Raw genomic sequence first — 16,490 nt, 5'->3', positions numbered from 1 at the left:
CGTCGAATTAAAAATATTTCAAAATAATTGTTCATCGTCGTAAAAAAGAAAAATCCTTTTTTAAAACACACACAAATATATATTTTATTAAATATAAATGAAAATGTGAATGAATTACACTCTCTCATTATTTGGAGACAGTGTAATAATATTTAATTACGATGATAGATAAGTGAATATAAATAATCGATAGATATAATTTATTTGAAATTAACCGTAATACAATTGTAATCTTAAACATTAGAAATATTGTAATATTTGGCTTTAACTGGTATACGAGTAAATAACTATGGAAATATGTAAGTAAGTAAATGAGTAAACACTTACATATAATATAGGGTCGCCTATAAGAAGGATAACCGCGTGTTCTGAGTCGTTCACTCTTTAGTTGCACGCCAACCATCTGTTCGACGACTTGTATCGGGAGTTGATATTTTCGGCAAAGATTGCAACTATAAACGAATTTAATTATAGAAAAATCATTTAACTTTTCACATTAAATTATAATCCATGCAGTGTTTATCAATAGATATTTACATCAACTAATATTAATAAATCAAAATAATAAGTTAATTTTGGTGTAGAATTAAAAGAAGTTTCGTTGACGAAAAAACAATGGCCTGTCCTTTGTCGGGAACGATCACGTGAGTGAATTTTTATAATTAAAAATTATATAACATTCGATGATAATTATTAAGTCAAATTCTTTCTGTGGTAAGAATAGATGTTAATAGAATATATATAATATAATAAAAATATTAATAACAAATATATATTTATAAGAGATCGACTTTATGAATATTTTTGTCTTGCATCATTTTTTTTTTTTTACAAATATATATTTCTCTTTTATTATTTATTTTATTTTTGTTTATCTCGATTATTATCTCTATATGCGTGTTTTTAATTAAATAATCTATAGAAAATAATATATACATATGTATAAAATTTAATATCACACCCAATTATATTAATCAAAAGATTCGACGCATGTGGTATTAAATTTTCTCCTTGACTCATGCTACATAAGATAACGATGAGAAAAAATTCTAAGAGGGTAAAAAGATCATGCTAAATCTAGATATTTATGTGTTCTAACACAATAAATTTTAGAATTTCGTTTTATTCGATAATTATAAAAGACAATTGTTTATAATATTACTAAGTTTACTTCTTAGGGATGTTATTTTTTGGACAGGTTTAAATAAGATGAACAATATATTTATCCGTTGAACGTTTCGTCTCAATTTGAGACTTCCTCAGCAACTTGATAGTTATGTTCATAAGTCAATATAACATCATTTTTATTACAGTCATACGTTTTCACTATCTTATATATAGAGTCAATTTTTTAAAAACGTTATCCTACCATAACTTTTCGAACACTACTCTGTGTTGTACTCTTGTTTATAATATTTATCTATTTATCTTGTATAATATCTTAATCGAAATATATTTCATTTTATATTTTTCTTTTTCGATGTTTTTTTTTTTTTGTTTTTTTTTTTTAATTATCAAAGAGTAAAATTGATCCGCAGTTATTTTCTTCTCTTAGAGATGATCAGAGTCAAGAGAAAACTCAATTAACTGAAGGACCAGGCTTGCTTTACGGAGAGTATCTTCGTTTAGATAAAATCTTAACCGCGCAAAGACTTCTCAGCGCTGAGTGCAATGAAGAGGTACACGATGAGCATCTTTTTATCATTACTCACCAAGGTATTACGAAGATCTTTTCCTCGGTTTCGTAATAAAATCTCAAAACAGAAAAAAGAAACAAAAAAAAAAGAAAAAAGAAAAGATAATAAAGACAAGTATTTTCATTTTGATCGCAGCATACGAATTATGGTTCAAGCAGATTATCTACGAATTGGATTCGGTCAGATCACTCTTCAGTTCGGATTCGAACATTTACAACATTACCAATCACACCTCGACGATTCAAAATGGACCGTCTCATGTCTTGAACGAATCGAAAACTTTGGAAATTCTCAAAAGACTCAATCGCATCGTTCTTATATTGAAAGTATGTTTCTTTTTGTAAATTATTTTTTTATTCCCTAAAAAAGAAAAAATAGAACAGAAGAAAAACAAAAAAAGTAAGATTCAAATCTACAAATGAGCCGTTTATTTTGAAAATGGCATAAGTCAAATTCTCAAACGACTCAATCGCATCGTTCTTATATTGAAAGTATGTTTTTTTTTTAAATTATTATTATTTCCAAAAAAAAAGAACAGAAGAAAAACAAAAAAAGAAAGATTCGAATCTACAAATGAGCCGTTTATTTTGAAAGTGGCATAAGTCACTTTTTTCTTTTTTTTTTCTTTTTTTTTTTTTAAACGAAAAGATACCGATCAATTGTAATTAGTGTTGCCATTAATTAGATTTTTTTTGAAAAAGTGACTTACGCCACTTTCAAAATAAACGGCTCAAATTGTAAATTCGAATGTAAAAAAAAAGTCAAATCGGAAGTTAAAGATGAAGGATTATTAATAATAACAAATAAATGATATCAATTATCACAATGATAATAATTACGTTACCGCAAATATTATAATCTAATTTACTTATGCAAAATTAATCAATCATTAATGTCATTAGTGTGATGGTTGTGGTGGTGGTGGTGTCTTGGCATGCGTTACGTTCGTTTTATTTTCTCGTGAAAGAAAACAACAACAACAAAAAAAAAGAAAAGAAAAGAAAAGAATGAAAATATGTTTTCTCTCACAGTAAAACTGGATATGAAATGAAACCGATCCATATTACGATTATCAAAGCCGAACGAACGACGATGGGCACTACAATTTTTTGTTTCTTCCTTTCCTTTCACATTATTAACAACCAGGCACGACAAACCTTGTGTGTGTGTGTATAAGGACCACTGAAATAATATACGGAACCTGAGTAAAATAATACCGACATAAGATACGTGACACCTTTTATGGATAACCATAGGCGCAAAGAACTTGAGTAATAATTTTATTATTACCGTTCATTCCTTACCGCAAAATATGCGTGCGGTTATTAACCCCCCTCCCCCTTCCAACCCCTCCCCCTTCCCCTGCCCCTGCATTATCTCTACCACCTTTCAATTAAAAAATAAAAATATTACTGTTGCTTTCGTTGAACGCGTGTTAAACATCTCGTAAGAACAAACTAAAGAGTTGACATTAATATTTTAATAGAACAAAATGATCGCAATGGTAAAACTATTTTAAAAGGAATCCATAAAGAATCTCTGACATTAATTGATCTATCGATGAACTTTCGCGTGATTAGAAGGAAAAAATAAGCGAAGAAACGATTTGTCACCTTTAATTTATTTCACTGTCGTAGTAAATCCATGTTAAAGAGGAGTACGATAAGTGTCTGCACCAAGCAACCATATAAATGCGGAATATACCTGTGGTCTAATCAATAAGCTTTATTTATGTATACTCGAAAGAAAGAAATTTTCTTGAAAAAAAAAAACAAAAAAATTATAAGATACACGAAATCTATAATTAGAATAATATACGAAACGAAATATACCAATGGTAAAACGTATTAAATACTTACGTTAGAAAAAAAATATTCAACATTATCTCTTGCTTACGTTTTTTTTCAAACAGCTTCTAGTAGATCAAGTTACGATCTTAGAGACCATGACACCGTTGGATTTCATGGCTTTCCGTGATTACCTTTGCCCAGCTTCCGGTTTCCAATCTCTGCAATTTCGATTACTGGAAAACAAACTTGGTGTTAAACAAGAACACAGAGTAAAGTACAATCAAAGTTACACGAGAGTTTTCGGAAGAGATCCGAAAGCCATTGAGGAAATCAAACGTTCGGAAGAAGATCCTAGTTTGAGTTGTTTGGTACAAAGGTGGTTGGCTCGAACACCGGGTTTAGAATCTTACGACTTTGACTTTTGGGGAAAGTACAAGAGAGCTGTCGAACGAATGCTATACGAACAAGAACAAACTGCACAGGTTTATTTTTATTTAAAAGAAAAATATCAAGTTTCAATTTTTTTACGATTTATCTGAGATAGAAATATTTGATCATAGAAACAATCAAAGGAACAAATGAAGTTATATTTAATGAACAGCGTTAAATCTCGTCAAGCCATGTTCGAAACAATCTTTGAGGAATCTCTTCATAACGCTCTTGTCTCGAGAGGAGAACGAAGATTTTCCTATGCTGCTTTTCAAGGAGCCGTTATGATAACATTGTACAGAGACGAACCAAGATTCAGTCAGCCCCATCAAATTTTGACTGCATTGATGGACATTGATTCTTTGATTACTAAATGGAGGTGTAAGATTGTCCAAATTATTGATTTTTAACTCAACCTGATTTTTTTTTTAACTACGCGAATAATTGAGAAATGCATTAAAATCGTATATTTGTATTTTCGTAGATAATCACGTTATCATGGTCCAAAGGATGATCGGTTCTCAACAATTGGGAACTGGTGGATCTTCCGGTTATCAATACCTGAAATCTACATTAAGGTAACTAATAAAATAACAAACAATTTTATCAAATTTAATATTATCATACGTTTCAATTAATAGCGACAGATACAAAGTGTTCCTAGACTTATTCAACTTGTCTACGTTCTTAATACCTAGACATTTAATTCCACCGTTAACGAAGCAAATGAAAACGAGACTTTCGATATCTTGGAACGGCAGGAATACCGATAACAATCAGAATAACGCTGAAAATGACACAGAAAGCTCGTGAATTCGTAATTATTCATAAGGTTGAAATAATATTCAATTTACATGAATTGTTTTTTTTAATCGTACTTCACATTTATATATATAGATAAATAATATCTTTATTATAAATTCAAATATCTTGTAACATATAATAAAATTGTAAAATCTTTTTAGTTTTATTATTTTACTTATCCTAGATACAAATTTGATCTTATCATCAAACTGTCCTTATTAATTTCAATTAATAGAATAAGATATTTAATATCAAAATTATAAATCTCTGTAATTTTTGTCAACGCTGATCAGAAATACTGATCAAATATATTGCATATGAAAAATATTGATATATTATATTTAATCTCTCTCTTATTATCAATCACAGATTAATATTAAATACTTAAAAATATTTCATATTTAATGATAAATATATCATATACTTTAAATATGATAACTATATATTAACGTAATCTCGTTATACATTCCATTATTTATAGATGATATCCACTGCTGAAACTTGATTAGCAATTCCTGGTGATACGAAAAGGAAAAATATATAAAAATAATACATCAGATCTTCATAAAAAAAGAATGAAACAAACAAATGATTTATAAAACAATTCGTATTATTATCATCTCACCGCAAAGATTGCTGCCAATAGCGATGTATATGTAACCTCTATCACCAAAAGCATTACCCCATGAATTCTTGATAATGTAATAAGGTATAGTGTCGGATTTATCGTAGCCTATTATTTGTACAGCATGATTCAAACTGGTAAAAGCACTATCGCAATGATACTGTATAATACCACCTAAATAATTCTGCCAGGATAATGCATTCACCGCAGCGGCCACAGGACCATGAGTGGCCAACGTTATCAGAAGCTCCTCTTCTGAATCTATAAAGCTAACATGATCTATCAGTTAAACATTATTTACTCTTAAGCCTTGTATCTATGTAGAAAATCGATTTGAAGATTAATTCTCCTAAACGTTCATAAATTATTCTAAGAATTATAACGTTATTACACAAACATGTTAATACAACATGTCAACTTATATAACAAAACCTTTTACTGATACGATGCTTATATTACGCGATCTCCATAGCAATTGATCTCCACTGGAAATCCTTCAATTTCTTCATTTTTTTCCATAAGTAAATATATTTCTTCTCTCGTAACGATTAAAAATCTAAATAAAAGTAATAAAACAGAAATTGAATTACCTGTCGCAGGTAAAGTCCATCACTTTGATACCCGATGTTTTTGCGTTAGCACTGAAATATACAAACATTACTAGATTGTATTATCATAATCTTATTCGATTAAGTTTATCTAATCCGAAAATTTACCCTTTCAGTTTGCACGTATCGGTCATACGTGTGAGCGGATAATTGGACTCCGGTAATATCGGTGATTTGGTTGATTTTAACCACGCAAGTAAACTGCAAATATCACCACCTTCGCAACCGAGATTACTGTTCTTTGCACAATCAATCATCTGCGAGTATTACAGAATGAAACTTCTTACGTAAGATATATTTATATTCGGACGATAAAAAAAAAACATATTACATACTTAGCGAATAAACTACAACAAGTGTTCGCGATATGTAAAACAGTATATTATCATAATAGGAGGGGAAGTATTTTATCTAGTCTTCAAAAAATTCACTAACTTACCTCTTGTACGCTTAACAAATATAAACTGCCATTTTTTAATGCATACATCGATTCGACTACCTCGACTGTACTAAACGCCCAACAGGCACCACAAGGTCCTTGACTTTTTACGGGAGAAATAATACCTTTCTGACGCCAATCTATTTTCAATGGTATACCTGCAGCTCTTTTTTCTAAATGATTTCTTTCTTTTCTTTTATGATGCTCGTGATGATAAGTTGAGCTAACGTGTTTTCTTCCTAATTGATAAATAACAAAATCACAAAAAACATCATTGCATAATATTATCAAATTTGTCAACAATAAAACATTTAATTGAAAACATTTATTATTATTACTTCGACGTAATCTCACCTCTAACCGATAAATCAGAATAAAGGATTTGCTGTAGAAATTCATCTTCCAACATATCGGAAAATTCCGTAATTCCGTAATAAGCACTTTTATGAGAAGATCGTAAACCATTCATTTTCTCGATATGTCGTAAAGATCTCTGAGAAAGGATAATAATCCTATTAGTTTCTTCAAAATTGAATTTTTATTGATGCACAATTTAAATAAGAGAAAAACAAATTTAAGAAGTATTTGAAATTGATCGGTAGGGCGGGAGGAAGGGAAGATGAATAAGCGCGGGAAATTAAATTTAATAAGAATAAAAATTCGAACAAACTAATCGCGGGAAAAATTTCGTCGGTTCGATGTTAAAATAATTGACAGAACAAACGAGAAAACGCGACGACGATGAAACGAGATTTATAGATCTTATTTATTACCTGAAATCGTTTGAATCTGTCACTGTACTCGGTTGGATTATTTCTATAAGATTTGTTATAACGCACGACATAATTCTCGAACAATTTCATATCTTCGCCATTGTTGTCAGGGCCAACGCGAATGGGTATGGCAAAAAAACAAAGGCTCACTATTAAAATTGTTACTGCCACTGTTTTCCATTCCATGTCGAAGACACAACATAATACACGACTGTTGTGTAGTATACATAAGAGACTCGAGATCCCAGAGAAACGAAACGAATCTTAATCACGTGACTCAATAACAAGTATATGTTACCGTCAAAACCGGAAATTCCGCCATTGCTAGTAATTCCTCGGCATTGTCAACAATGTAAGGCGAAGCAATGATCTAACTTCGTTAATCAAACGAGAGATATATTTAACTGAATAATAAAGGTGTAGATGACAATATTACACGAATACAAAATTGTATATTTTTATGTTGCATTAATGATGATAAAAATTTTTAATAATTTCTACAATTACACGATTATAAAGCTCTAATGATTTCGATAAAATTTTATTCTACCTAGATTCTGATTTGACTACTGAATTCAAAGCCACCATTTCCGCATTAGTCTCAGTCTCTTTTATTTTCTGATCTGCTAGAGTGTGTTAGCAGCAAACATGGGTACTCGATCTATTTCCAAGAAAAAGAAGGTTTGTGATTTACAATGAATTATTATGTATATATTATCCAAAAATATAATGTTTGCTGTAATCTTTCATATTATTAAAATAAGATTTGTGCAAATATGTAAGAGTGAACCGTACCGACAAGGTGGATGCATTGGATATTTGTAACTATTATACCATCAGTTTTTTATGAAGCTGTGATCTATAGAAAGTTTTAATCTTAATACTAAATAGAAAACAATTCTTTATATTTTAATGATACTGCACATATAAATATTATTTAAATTAATTATATTTTACTTTTCGTTGAAATGTTTTGTTTACCTTAGTAAAGAGTGAATTTTTAGGTTAGGTTTATACTGATATCAATGTCATGAGTTTAAGATTAGATATACTTAACATTATATTTATAGTTCGTAGGAGATGGAGTTTTTAAAGCTGAACTTAACGAGTTCCTCACTCGTGAGCTCGCAGAAGATGGATATTCTGGTGTTGAGGTTCGTGTAACACCAACTCGTACAGAGATCATCTTATTAGCCACACATACGCAGAGCGTTTTGGGAGAAAAGGGACGAAGAATCAGAGAATTAACCTCCGTGGTACAGAAACGTTTTAATTTCAAAGAACCACAAAATGTTGAATTATATGCTGAAAAAGTAGCACAGCGTGGTCTGTGCGCTATTGCACAAGCTGAATCTCTTCGCTACAAATTGATTGGTGGACTTGCTGTGCGAAGGTTTGTATATTTACAAATAATTTTCTATAATTCATTCTATCATCCTAATTCATATATTAATAAATTTCTATATTTGTTGCGCAGAGCATGTTATGGTGTTCTTCGGTTTATCATGGAATCAGGAGCACGAGGATGTGAAGTAGTTGTCAGTGGAAAACTACGTGGTCAGCGAGCTAAGTCAATGAAGTTCGTTGATGGTTTAATGATTCATTCAGGAGAACCAACTAACAACTATGTGAACACAGCAACCCGTCATGTACTTCTTCGTCAAGGTATATATTCAATAAGTACTAGTATTTATTATAATATACATAATTTCTAATATTAGACATTAATTAATATTTTCTCTTATTATTATTTTATTGTAGGTGTATTGGGTATTAAAGTGAAAATCATGTTACCATGGGATCCTGTTGGCAAACTTGGTCCAAAAGATCCTCTTCCAGATTATGTATCAATAGCAGAACCAAAAGAAGAAGTACGTCCATTACAACCAACTTCTGAAATTAAAGCTTCGAAAGACATACCTCAGCCAGCACCACTTGTATAATTAACATTACAACCAAAATAAAAATGGCTTAAAATAAGAAATTCTTTTATTTCAGTATTATATTTTTTTATCCTCAATACTGATCATAAAAAATATAAAATATACAAAAAATATTCCAAGAAATACGATTATTTTACATACACACATATTATTAGAGAATTCATATTATTTTTACATGAAAATTAAAAATAACGTCTCTTTTTTATTGAATAAAATGATCTAAAGCTTTTGAAACAAAAAATAAATCGTATTAAAACTACTTGGTACAAAAAAAAAATATAGAAAATAGTATACCACGACTGCATATTTGATCAAAAGAAAATACAAACGAAAATATACAAAAAGGTGCTTAAGTAAAAGTAATACTTATAAATAAAGAAAAAAATCATAAGATATAGTTTATAATACTTATTTCACATAATTATAATTACAATAATACCACATGTTAGACACCATTGCATGTTACACATCTATATAACTATATAAATAAGATATACCAAAATACCTGACAACTAGTAATTAATTAATGAATTTAATAATTAGTTTATAAAACAAAAATTTACCTTATATGATTAAAATTAAATAATAGATAATGTCTCTAAGTATACTTATAATTGATTTATAAAGATTAAATTTCTGTCATATTTTAAAATGTATGAAATGTTTATAAAAGACGCGTATATTTTTCACTTAAAACTGTAATAATTGTGTCTAAATGTAACTATTACATTTTTGATTGATTTCAACCTTCTACATTTGCTAAATTATAATATATATATATATACCAAAAACTTTCTTTGACCATGATCACTCAATCATCGTTAGATTCAATTTTATAAAAGTGTGGACCCTACAATCCAAAAACAATTCCCTTGAAAAATATTCAAAACGGGCGTATATTACGGGCGAGGTACTGGTGCCATTTGTTGAGTTAAAGAAAGAAAACCTTCTATCATTTTACGAAGTATATCTGGCATTGCAGGCTTTTTGGATACAGCACTCAAGAGACTTCTTATTTCGTGAAACATATTGCGTGTAAATGAGTTTCTTTGCGATGCAAGGCGCAGTTTCAAAAATTGATAATACATAATTGGTGTTAATAAACCAACACGTCCCCTGTAAGTAAATAATTATTTTTTCGTCCATTTACTTGTTTACAAAATTGATATTGAATATATTATTAATGACTTACGTGAAGACAAGAAGAACTGTGAACGGTAAAATAATAATTTCAGAAAGTGCACAAAAACGCAAAATCCTATAAGACTGAAACTCAACCAAAGATATCAGAAGACGCATACCCCACCAACTATTGTGTCCTAAACACTTAAGGAAAGAAAAGAATCATGTATATTAATTTATATTTACAATGATCTTTGCACTGTTATACTCTTATATAATTAAACAACTATCTATAATAAGATGTTTTTATACTTACATCGAGTAACGCGAGTGAAAAACTGAAAAAGTGCAACATGGCAAATAAAAAGATAGGTATAAGGACGACTAATTACAAGTTTAAGAAAAATATGTGTTTTATGTGATACATAATATCACATGAGTAGAAGAAAGATGAACTAAATAATATAATACATTAAAAAAAGAAATGATATAAAGTAGTACGATTATTTGAAAGGATACTTGCTACTGGAGGAACATAGAGAAATATTATTGAATAAAATAAATAATGGCAGGAGTCTTCGAGAAGTAACATTCCCAAAAATTCTCTACTAAACTGTACATTTGGCAGTCTTTGATGAAGACGTAATGCGCTAGTTGCTGCATGACTTATTAAAACTTTGTAATATATATTATAAACGTTTCTAAAACAAAAAGCAAATAAGTTATTCATTGATTACGTGTAAAGACAAATTTTGTTGACATATAAAGTTAGTAAATACAAAAGATAAAAAACTTACCCGAATATTGGAATAATGTAACTTATAGTAAATATCATAGTTAGTAGTCTTGTAAACCATAATCCGGCTTTAATTTTGTTATCAATAATGAATTGTTTTAAAACAAGCCATCCCTTGTCTGAAACTTCCCGTGACGTACTTCCTGGAGTTGCTGTATCTGCCATTCTATGTATTAAAAAACAACAAAAAAAAAAGAAATATTGATATGTAAATCAAATAAAAAATATGATAATAACAGTATTGCCTAATCTACATGTATTAAATTATTTCCAAGGCATGAAGGACAAAAACTCACTTTATTACCATAAACGTAATTATATGACTTGAATATTAATTCTCATGCCATTGACGTTTCTAATCAAATTTAAGCACAAAAATAAAATCTATGTGTAAACTATAAAATAGTGTACTTAAATATGTTTAAAAAAAACTTACTTTCTTGTGTGTATTCCTTATAATGAAACGAAATGAAAATTATTCAATGTAAATTGAAGAAGGAATGATTAAATCGCGTTTCTTGATCAATCGTATGGTTGTCCAATGTATTCTCAAATATCTACGTGTAAATCTGATCAGGAAACGTATAATACAAATGAACGCTGAATATCGTTTTTGAAGTTCATACTTTTACTGCTAGATGGTACACCAAACAAATATTTTGTTGATATTTTGATCAATGAAGCATTTTAATTTTAATTTTATACCCAACACAAGTGGAATTTTATAAATAATATTTTAAAGTTGCTCTTTAATTCTTTTAATATACACGCAATTTTATAATAATTGATTTTAATATGATTTTTTTCAAATGAGTTTAATAGTAGTACGTAGTACGATACCTCGTTTCAACCAATAAAAAGTATGAAATTCAAAACAACTACGATGTGATTCGCAATTATTATTTTATATATTATATATAAGATTGAAGATATAAAAAATGAATTTATAAGTACATAGGTATATATTACATACGAGAAATAAAAAATAATTTGTCAACAAAGTTTTTCTTTTTTTTTTTTTTTTTCGTATTCAATCAAATTCGTAAAGAAATAAACTTAGCAATAACAACGAATGAATCTCTTTTTTTTTTTTCTAGTAATCCTGACCGATTTTGATGAAGAAGATATTTGAAGAAAGATGATTCAATCATTCTTCAAATTCTTTTACCTTAATTTTTGTTAAGTGGAAAATTTTGTAACCCTGAAACATAAATAAAACAAGCTTACTTGGAATTTTCGACTTTTAAATTCTTACAAAATCAAGAGGAAGCAGCAGTTCCAAGAACTGAACGTGAAAGTATATTACAAATACGCTACGCACGATTGCAAGATCAACTTCAACGATGTTAATTATTACAACACTGTATTAATCTTTAAACATAATAATTATAAAATTTACATGTGTGATATAAGTATGTTTAAAAAATTAACTAAACGTAAAACATCATTATGTATATGTGCATGTATGCAGTAGTTATATGATATTAAAAATAGTATATACTTTTTAAAATATTAAGATAAATACCCATAATTATTTGATTGTTCCTTAATTATTAATATCTACATCTTATATAAAAATTACACTGCATTTCAGTCGGTAATCTGAGAAGATAATAATTGATGATGAAGTTATTTATGTTCATCGTTAGATGGCATGGTTCCTACATTAATAACATACAATCGTTTAGAAGTTAGAAAGTGATCATCCGTGTAAATACAATAATACAAATCTAAAAGTTTATATTAATATTAAGATTTGATATCAAAACAATTTTATATATATAATAAATAAAATTAATTTATTTTTAAAGTGACATTATAAAAATGTTATCTTTTAAGGTAATATTATTAAATCATTTGACAACGAAAAAATTAGGTTAATTGTACAATTGCTTTTGTAGGTTGGTTCTATGTTCAGAATTATTATAAATGATACAATTCGTCGACAAACTGGACATATCGGAATCTTAACAAAACCCTTCTCCGAATTAGTGGGAGTAAAAAACGAGGATGTAAAGGTAAATATTGAAGATATTCTCCTTTTCATAACATCATGTTTGATGCATATTTTTTCTAGCCTAATCTTGACAAATTATATAAAAAAATAGAAATTGAAGTAAGAGGAAATGATCCTGCAGTACTTAAAAGTTATGGTAAATTTACTGAAATGACTGCGGGTCATTTAGGAATTAATATGTTAAGAAAGTAAGCTTTACTTTATCTTTCTTTTATTTTTCTATAATGTTTTTATAATATAAATCAATCGATTAAAGTGTATATATTTTTATTTCATAGTACGACGCCAAGAAAACCTATATTTGAACGACTAACAGTGTTAAAATCTGTACATGTACATAAAAAACATCGCGTACAATATGAAACCAGAACTTATTACAGATTTATGGACTTTGCCAAATTGACTGGATCAACTGCAGATACTTTTTTAGAATATCTTCAAAGAAATTTACCGGAAGGTGTAGCAATGAAAGTTACAAAGGTTCGTTCAAATATTTATTTCATTCTCATTATTCACATATTTCTTTTTCAATTAACAACAAATTATTTCATAGGTTGAATTACAAAAGTTACCAGAATCTATACAAACGCCACCGACTGTTACTTAATTTTGTACAAATTATTGAAGATATATTATCATAGTGCACATAGTAAGTTAAACGGAATCGCTCGTTAAATTAAAATAATTTTTATCTGTAATTCATAAATTACATTTTCTAAGAGTTTTGTTTACGAAAAAATATAAAATATTACATATTCATACTTACTTTTTGAAGTCTATCATATATTACGCGTGATCAATTATTTTCAGCGATTTTATTAAAGCTACATTTTTCTGGCAGAAAGAAAAATGTCCTTTTTATGATTATGATGATTTAATGGTAATAACATTAGTCGATATTCCAAATGGTTTCTTGAGTGCATTATGTTGAAGCTCAGGTAGCGGATTTTTCTTTTGAAATATTAAAGGCTTATCTTTAAGTACTGCGAGAATATTAACAGTTTTAAGAGGTGTATCTTCAACATCTGCAAATTTTAAATGTTGTTGATCATTGTTGCTAGATTTAATTCGTTTATTGTTTCGTTGTATTATAGCAGTTTCGTCAATATTATGTTTTCCAATATTAGATGAAATTGATCGTGTTTTATTTCTTTCAGTTAAATGCGTTTTAATTAATTCCACATTAGCGATACACCTTCGTAGGATAAATTCATCTGCACACAAAAAAGTATTTATATATTTATTTTTAATTAATTAATCAGAAAATTACAAATAATTCTTACTCACTCGATCGTTTCGGACGATGAAGAGTTTTCGCGGAAGATTCACAGTTTAAAATCAAAATCAAGGAAACACCGATTACGAGTATGTTTCTTATATTTGTCATTTGTAATGAAATTGATCAAACAATGTTTTCAGTAATAATTTCTTGAAAAATATAATTACATAAAAGGATAAATAATATTTGAAGATTGTAAAGAGAGATACGTTTTGTTCACACCGATACTGCACAAATGCTGTCAGACAACTGGAGAATGTAGAAAAATAAAGATTAAAACTCATGTTCAAAAATGAAAGGAAACTGGATAGGGTGGTATAGCCAGTTTAAGGTCATTCTTCTCATCTCTTCTCTTGAGATTTTATTATTCGAATTAATTTCACAAATTCTTCAAGATTCAGATAGTTAAAGTTCATATTTACTTTTATTAAATGTATTCGTATTAGATATTTCGTATATTCGCTAATGTTTAAAACATCATAAATCGAGAAAGAAAAAAAAATATAGATTTTTGTCTTTATTTTTTTTAATATCAATCTAAGTAAACCGGTTTCGTATTAACATCGAAGGTCAATGCCATTTTTGTAGTAAACCGGTTATTTTCAGAGTAACAAAAATCTGATTAAATTTGTCTGTATGTGTGTTTAACGATTACATTTTTTTTTTAATATAAAATGCCATTATACACACATGAACAAAAGAAAACAAGTATTCAAAGAGATTTATTACTCTTAATTATAATAATAATAATAATAATTTATTATTAACTTCTTAACGCGTATTTAAAAAATATTTGAAGGATATGAAATGTTAGAAAAATAATCAAAAATGATTATAAATTACAATAATAATTCTTTTTTTTATATAATAATAACTTTCTTCGAAGATTATTTCTTTTGAGATCGTTCAATTTTTATTCCAACGACCAAACCTTCACATAATCAACTTCCAAAGCAGTTTTGCGACTGTCATCTCGTCTCCAGCTTTGCAACCATTGATTTCTGGCATTCCAAAACTGTAGTATTGCCTATAATTAATGAAAGATATTAATTAAATTTTGTTCTGCTGAGAGTAAATAAATGAATTGTTTTAAAAAAAAAAAGAAAACGATTGAACCTTTGCGCCAACATTTTTCCAAGGTTTGACAAAACCAGAACTCATTATATTGTCTGGGAAAACTCTTCTACCACCAACACCTACACCAATACTGATATAAAACTGCAATAAAATGTTTTTTTTTTAACTCGTTAAACTATAAATAATAATAATAATTATTTATATAATTATCATAAACTTACTTCTTGATCAAACGGAGAAATGTTTGTTATACTACTGATATTAAACTGATGTAACCAACTTCCTTTTGTCGTAGAAGTTAAACGACCAATTTCTTCGCCATCTACTAAAAATTCGAATCCATTTTCATTCCAGATAGTCGTATAAACATGAAAATCTTGATTCCATCTAGAACCACGATCCATTATTTTGTGAATAGTTTCTTCGTGAATCGTTGAAAAACCTGATCTGAAACCAAATTCTAATTTTCTAGCATCGAAAATTTTATCAAAATCTTTGGTATCGACCAAATTTGCATTCCCACGAGCAAAACCAAGAAGAACACGACCGCTAGCATAATTAGGACCGTAAAGAGAGTAAAGTGGTTCCAACCAAAGTTCTGTCGATTAAATAAATCAATATTTAATGATTATTTTTAACTTAAAGAATGTGAATTATTGGATATAATTTTGACTGACCTGGATAAAGCCAATCACCTTCAGGAAATTTCGCACGAATTTCTATTTTACCGTATTTAAATGCAAATCGAGTTTTCGTATTCAATTTGGCTGATATAATTGGAGGTAAAATATTAAAAGCTTCAGCGTTTTGTGAACATTCCTGAGGGATATTGCTGGTGCAACTTAAAAAATACAAAATACAAAAATATATAATATAACATTTAAATTATACATATGGACCGTTTATTTTGAAAGTGGTGTAAGTCCATTTAAAAACAAAATGAGATATCACGTAATTTATACTTAATTTAATGTAAACTTTCTATTTATAACTTATTTGTATTTAATTTCTTTAAAAATGTCAATGCTTTATCCAATTTAAAATTGGCCGGTAAAAGAAATTGCGTAACGATTGATTATGAGAATGGTGTA

At 28.5% G+C, this 16,490-nt stretch overlaps 6 protein-coding genes across 7 annotated transcripts in view; 3 read left to right on the top strand and 3 right to left on the bottom strand.

The window, feature by feature from the left end:
- The first annotated feature begins 352 nt into the window (after positions 1 to 352).
- On the top strand, positions 353 to 4,824 carry LOC106791535 (tryptophan 2,3-dioxygenase). Of its 2 annotated transcripts, none has more exons than XM_014757219.1 (7): positions 353 to 644; positions 1,556 to 1,716; positions 1,833 to 2,023; positions 3,610 to 3,969; positions 4,048 to 4,297; positions 4,401 to 4,494; positions 4,615 to 4,823. In XM_014757219.1, the coding sequence occupies exons 1-7, from the start codon at positions 616 to 618 to the stop codon at positions 4,727 to 4,729; spliced, it is 1,200 nt and encodes a 399-aa protein (XP_014612705.1). In that variant the 5' UTR covers positions 353 to 615; the 3' UTR covers positions 4,730 to 4,823. The 2 variants fall into 2 exon arrangements, with proteins under 2 accessions (XP_014612705.1, XP_014612704.1); XM_014757218.1 differs by having other exon boundaries at positions 355 to 644; positions 4,558 to 4,824.
- A 43-nt stretch (positions 4,825 to 4,867) lies between these two features.
- On the bottom strand, positions 4,868 to 7,454 carry LOC106791536 (cathepsin O-like). Its single transcript, XM_014757220.1, has 7 exons — positions 7,166 to 7,454; positions 6,747 to 6,885; positions 6,393 to 6,631; positions 6,062 to 6,210; positions 5,936 to 5,986; positions 5,346 to 5,614; positions 4,868 to 5,235 (listed from the first exon to the last, which is right to left on the bottom strand). Exons 1-7 carry the CDS (start codon positions 7,349 to 7,351, stop codon positions 5,192 to 5,194), a joined length of 1,077 nt encoding a protein of 358 aa, XP_014612706.1. The 5' UTR covers positions 7,352 to 7,454; the 3' UTR covers positions 4,868 to 5,191.
- Positions 7,455 to 7,737: 283 nt separating this feature from the next.
- On the top strand, positions 7,738 to 9,149 carry LOC106791534 (40S ribosomal protein S3). The gene is made up of 4 exons (XM_014757217.1): positions 7,738 to 7,846; positions 8,236 to 8,558; positions 8,643 to 8,830; positions 8,927 to 9,149. Exons 1-4 carry the CDS (start codon positions 7,814 to 7,816, stop codon positions 9,106 to 9,108), a joined length of 726 nt encoding a protein of 241 aa, XP_014612703.1. The 5' UTR covers positions 7,738 to 7,813; the 3' UTR covers positions 9,109 to 9,149.
- A 356-nt stretch (positions 9,150 to 9,505) lies between these two features.
- On the bottom strand, positions 9,506 to 11,650 carry LOC106791533 (Krueppel homolog 2). The gene is made up of 6 exons (XM_014757216.1): positions 11,463 to 11,650; positions 11,028 to 11,192; positions 10,750 to 10,931; positions 10,547 to 10,614; positions 10,301 to 10,434; positions 9,506 to 10,224 (listed from the first exon to the last, which is right to left on the bottom strand). The coding sequence occupies exons 2-6, from the start codon at positions 11,189 to 11,191 to the stop codon at positions 10,008 to 10,010; spliced, it is 765 nt and encodes a 254-aa protein (XP_014612702.1). The 5' UTR covers position 11,192; positions 11,463 to 11,650; the 3' UTR covers positions 9,506 to 10,007.
- Positions 11,651 to 12,704: 1,054 nt separating this feature from the next.
- LOC106791529 (28S ribosomal protein S10, mitochondrial) lies at positions 12,705 to 14,265 on the top strand. Its single transcript, XM_014757211.1, has 5 exons — positions 12,705 to 12,865; positions 12,928 to 13,044; positions 13,104 to 13,231; positions 13,322 to 13,523; positions 13,597 to 14,265. The coding sequence occupies exons 1-5, from the start codon at positions 12,851 to 12,853 to the stop codon at positions 13,648 to 13,650; spliced, it is 516 nt and encodes a 171-aa protein (XP_014612697.1). The 5' UTR covers positions 12,705 to 12,850; the 3' UTR covers positions 13,651 to 14,265.
- Positions 14,266 to 15,212: 947 nt separating this feature from the next.
- Positions 15,213 to 16,490, bottom strand: part of LOC106791528 (beta-1,3-glucan-binding protein-like) — a 3,756-nt gene continuing 2,478 nt past the window's right edge. The window contains exons 5-8 of the mRNA XM_014757210.1: positions 16,077 to 16,240; positions 15,621 to 15,997; positions 15,439 to 15,540; positions 15,213 to 15,349 (exon numbers count right to left, since the gene is read on the bottom strand). Coding sequence (XP_014612696.1) covers positions 15,236 to 15,349; positions 15,439 to 15,540; positions 15,621 to 15,997; positions 16,077 to 16,240 — 757 coding nt within the window. The 3' untranslated portion in view covers positions 15,213 to 15,235. The remainder of the gene's footprint in view (positions 15,350 to 15,438; positions 15,541 to 15,620; positions 15,998 to 16,076; positions 16,241 to 16,490) is intronic.

This window comes from Polistes canadensis, unplaced genomic scaffold, assembly GCF_001313835.1.
Source record: "Polistes canadensis isolate GaletaPanama2010 unplaced genomic scaffold, ASM131383v1 scaffold_315, whole genome shotgun sequence".
Classification (NCBI taxonomy): Eukaryota; Metazoa; Arthropoda; class Insecta; order Hymenoptera; family Vespidae; genus Polistes; species Polistes canadensis.
The sequence above is the reverse complement of the archived record's forward strand: the minus strand, read 5'-3'. Positions and strand labels throughout refer to the sequence as shown.

What these genes read in the sequence shown, in the direction of transcription:
- LOC106791535 (XM_014757218.1), top strand. Translation starts at nt 616, where the DNA reads ATGGCCTGTCCTTTGTCGGGAACGATCAC. An exon ending in TTTGATTACTAAATGGAGGT is followed by an intron (nt 4,298 to 4,400) that starts GTAAGATTGTCC and finishes GTATTTTCGTAG; the next exon opens with ATAATCACGTTATCATGGTC. An exon ending in TACCTGAAATCTACATTAAG is followed by an intron (nt 4,495 to 4,557) that starts GTAACTAATAAA and finishes TTCAATTAATAG; the next exon opens with CGACAGATACAAAGTGTTCC.
- LOC106791536 (XM_014757220.1), bottom strand. Translation starts at nt 7,351, where the DNA reads ATGGAATGGAAAACAGTGGCAGTAACAATTTTAATAGTGAGCCTTTGT. An exon ending in TTCTGATTTATCGGTTAGAG is followed by an intron (nt 6,632 to 6,746) that starts GTGAGATTACGT and finishes TTTATCAATTAG; the next exon opens with GAAGAAAACACGTTAGCTCA. An exon ending in TATTGGCAGCAATCTTTGCG is followed by an intron (nt 5,236 to 5,345) that starts GTGAGATGATAA and finishes TCGTATCACCAG; the next exon opens with GAATTGCTAATCAAGTTTCA.
- LOC106791534 (XM_014757217.1), top strand. Translation starts at nt 7,814, where the DNA reads ATGGGTACTCGATCTATTTCCAAGAAAAAGAAG. An exon ending in CTATTTCCAAGAAAAAGAAG is followed by an intron (nt 7,847 to 8,235) that starts GTTTGTGATTTA and finishes TTATATTTATAG; the next exon opens with TTCGTAGGAGATGGAGTTTT. An exon ending in TCATGTACTTCTTCGTCAAG is followed by an intron (nt 8,831 to 8,926) that starts GTATATATTCAA and finishes ATTTTATTGTAG; the next exon opens with GTGTATTGGGTATTAAAGTG.
- LOC106791533 (XM_014757216.1), bottom strand. Translation starts at nt 11,191, where the DNA reads ATGGCAGATACAGCAACTCCAGGAAGTACGTCACGGGAAGTTTCAGAC. An exon ending in CTATGTTCCTCCAGTAGCAA is followed by an intron (nt 10,615 to 10,749) that starts GTATCCTTTCAA and finishes ACTTGTAATTAG; the next exon opens with TCGTCCTTATACCTATCTTT. An exon ending in ACAGTTCTTCTTGTCTTCAC is followed by an intron (nt 10,225 to 10,300) that starts GTAAGTCATTAA and finishes ATTTACTTACAG; the next exon opens with GGGACGTGTTGGTTTATTAA.
- LOC106791529 (XM_014757211.1), top strand. An exon ending in GGAATTAATATGTTAAGAAA is followed by an intron (nt 13,232 to 13,321) that starts GTAAGCTTTACT and finishes TTTATTTCATAG; the next exon opens with TACGACGCCAAGAAAACCTA. An exon ending in TAGCAATGAAAGTTACAAAG is followed by an intron (nt 13,524 to 13,596) that starts GTTCGTTCAAAT and finishes ATTATTTCATAG; the next exon opens with GTTGAATTACAAAAGTTACC.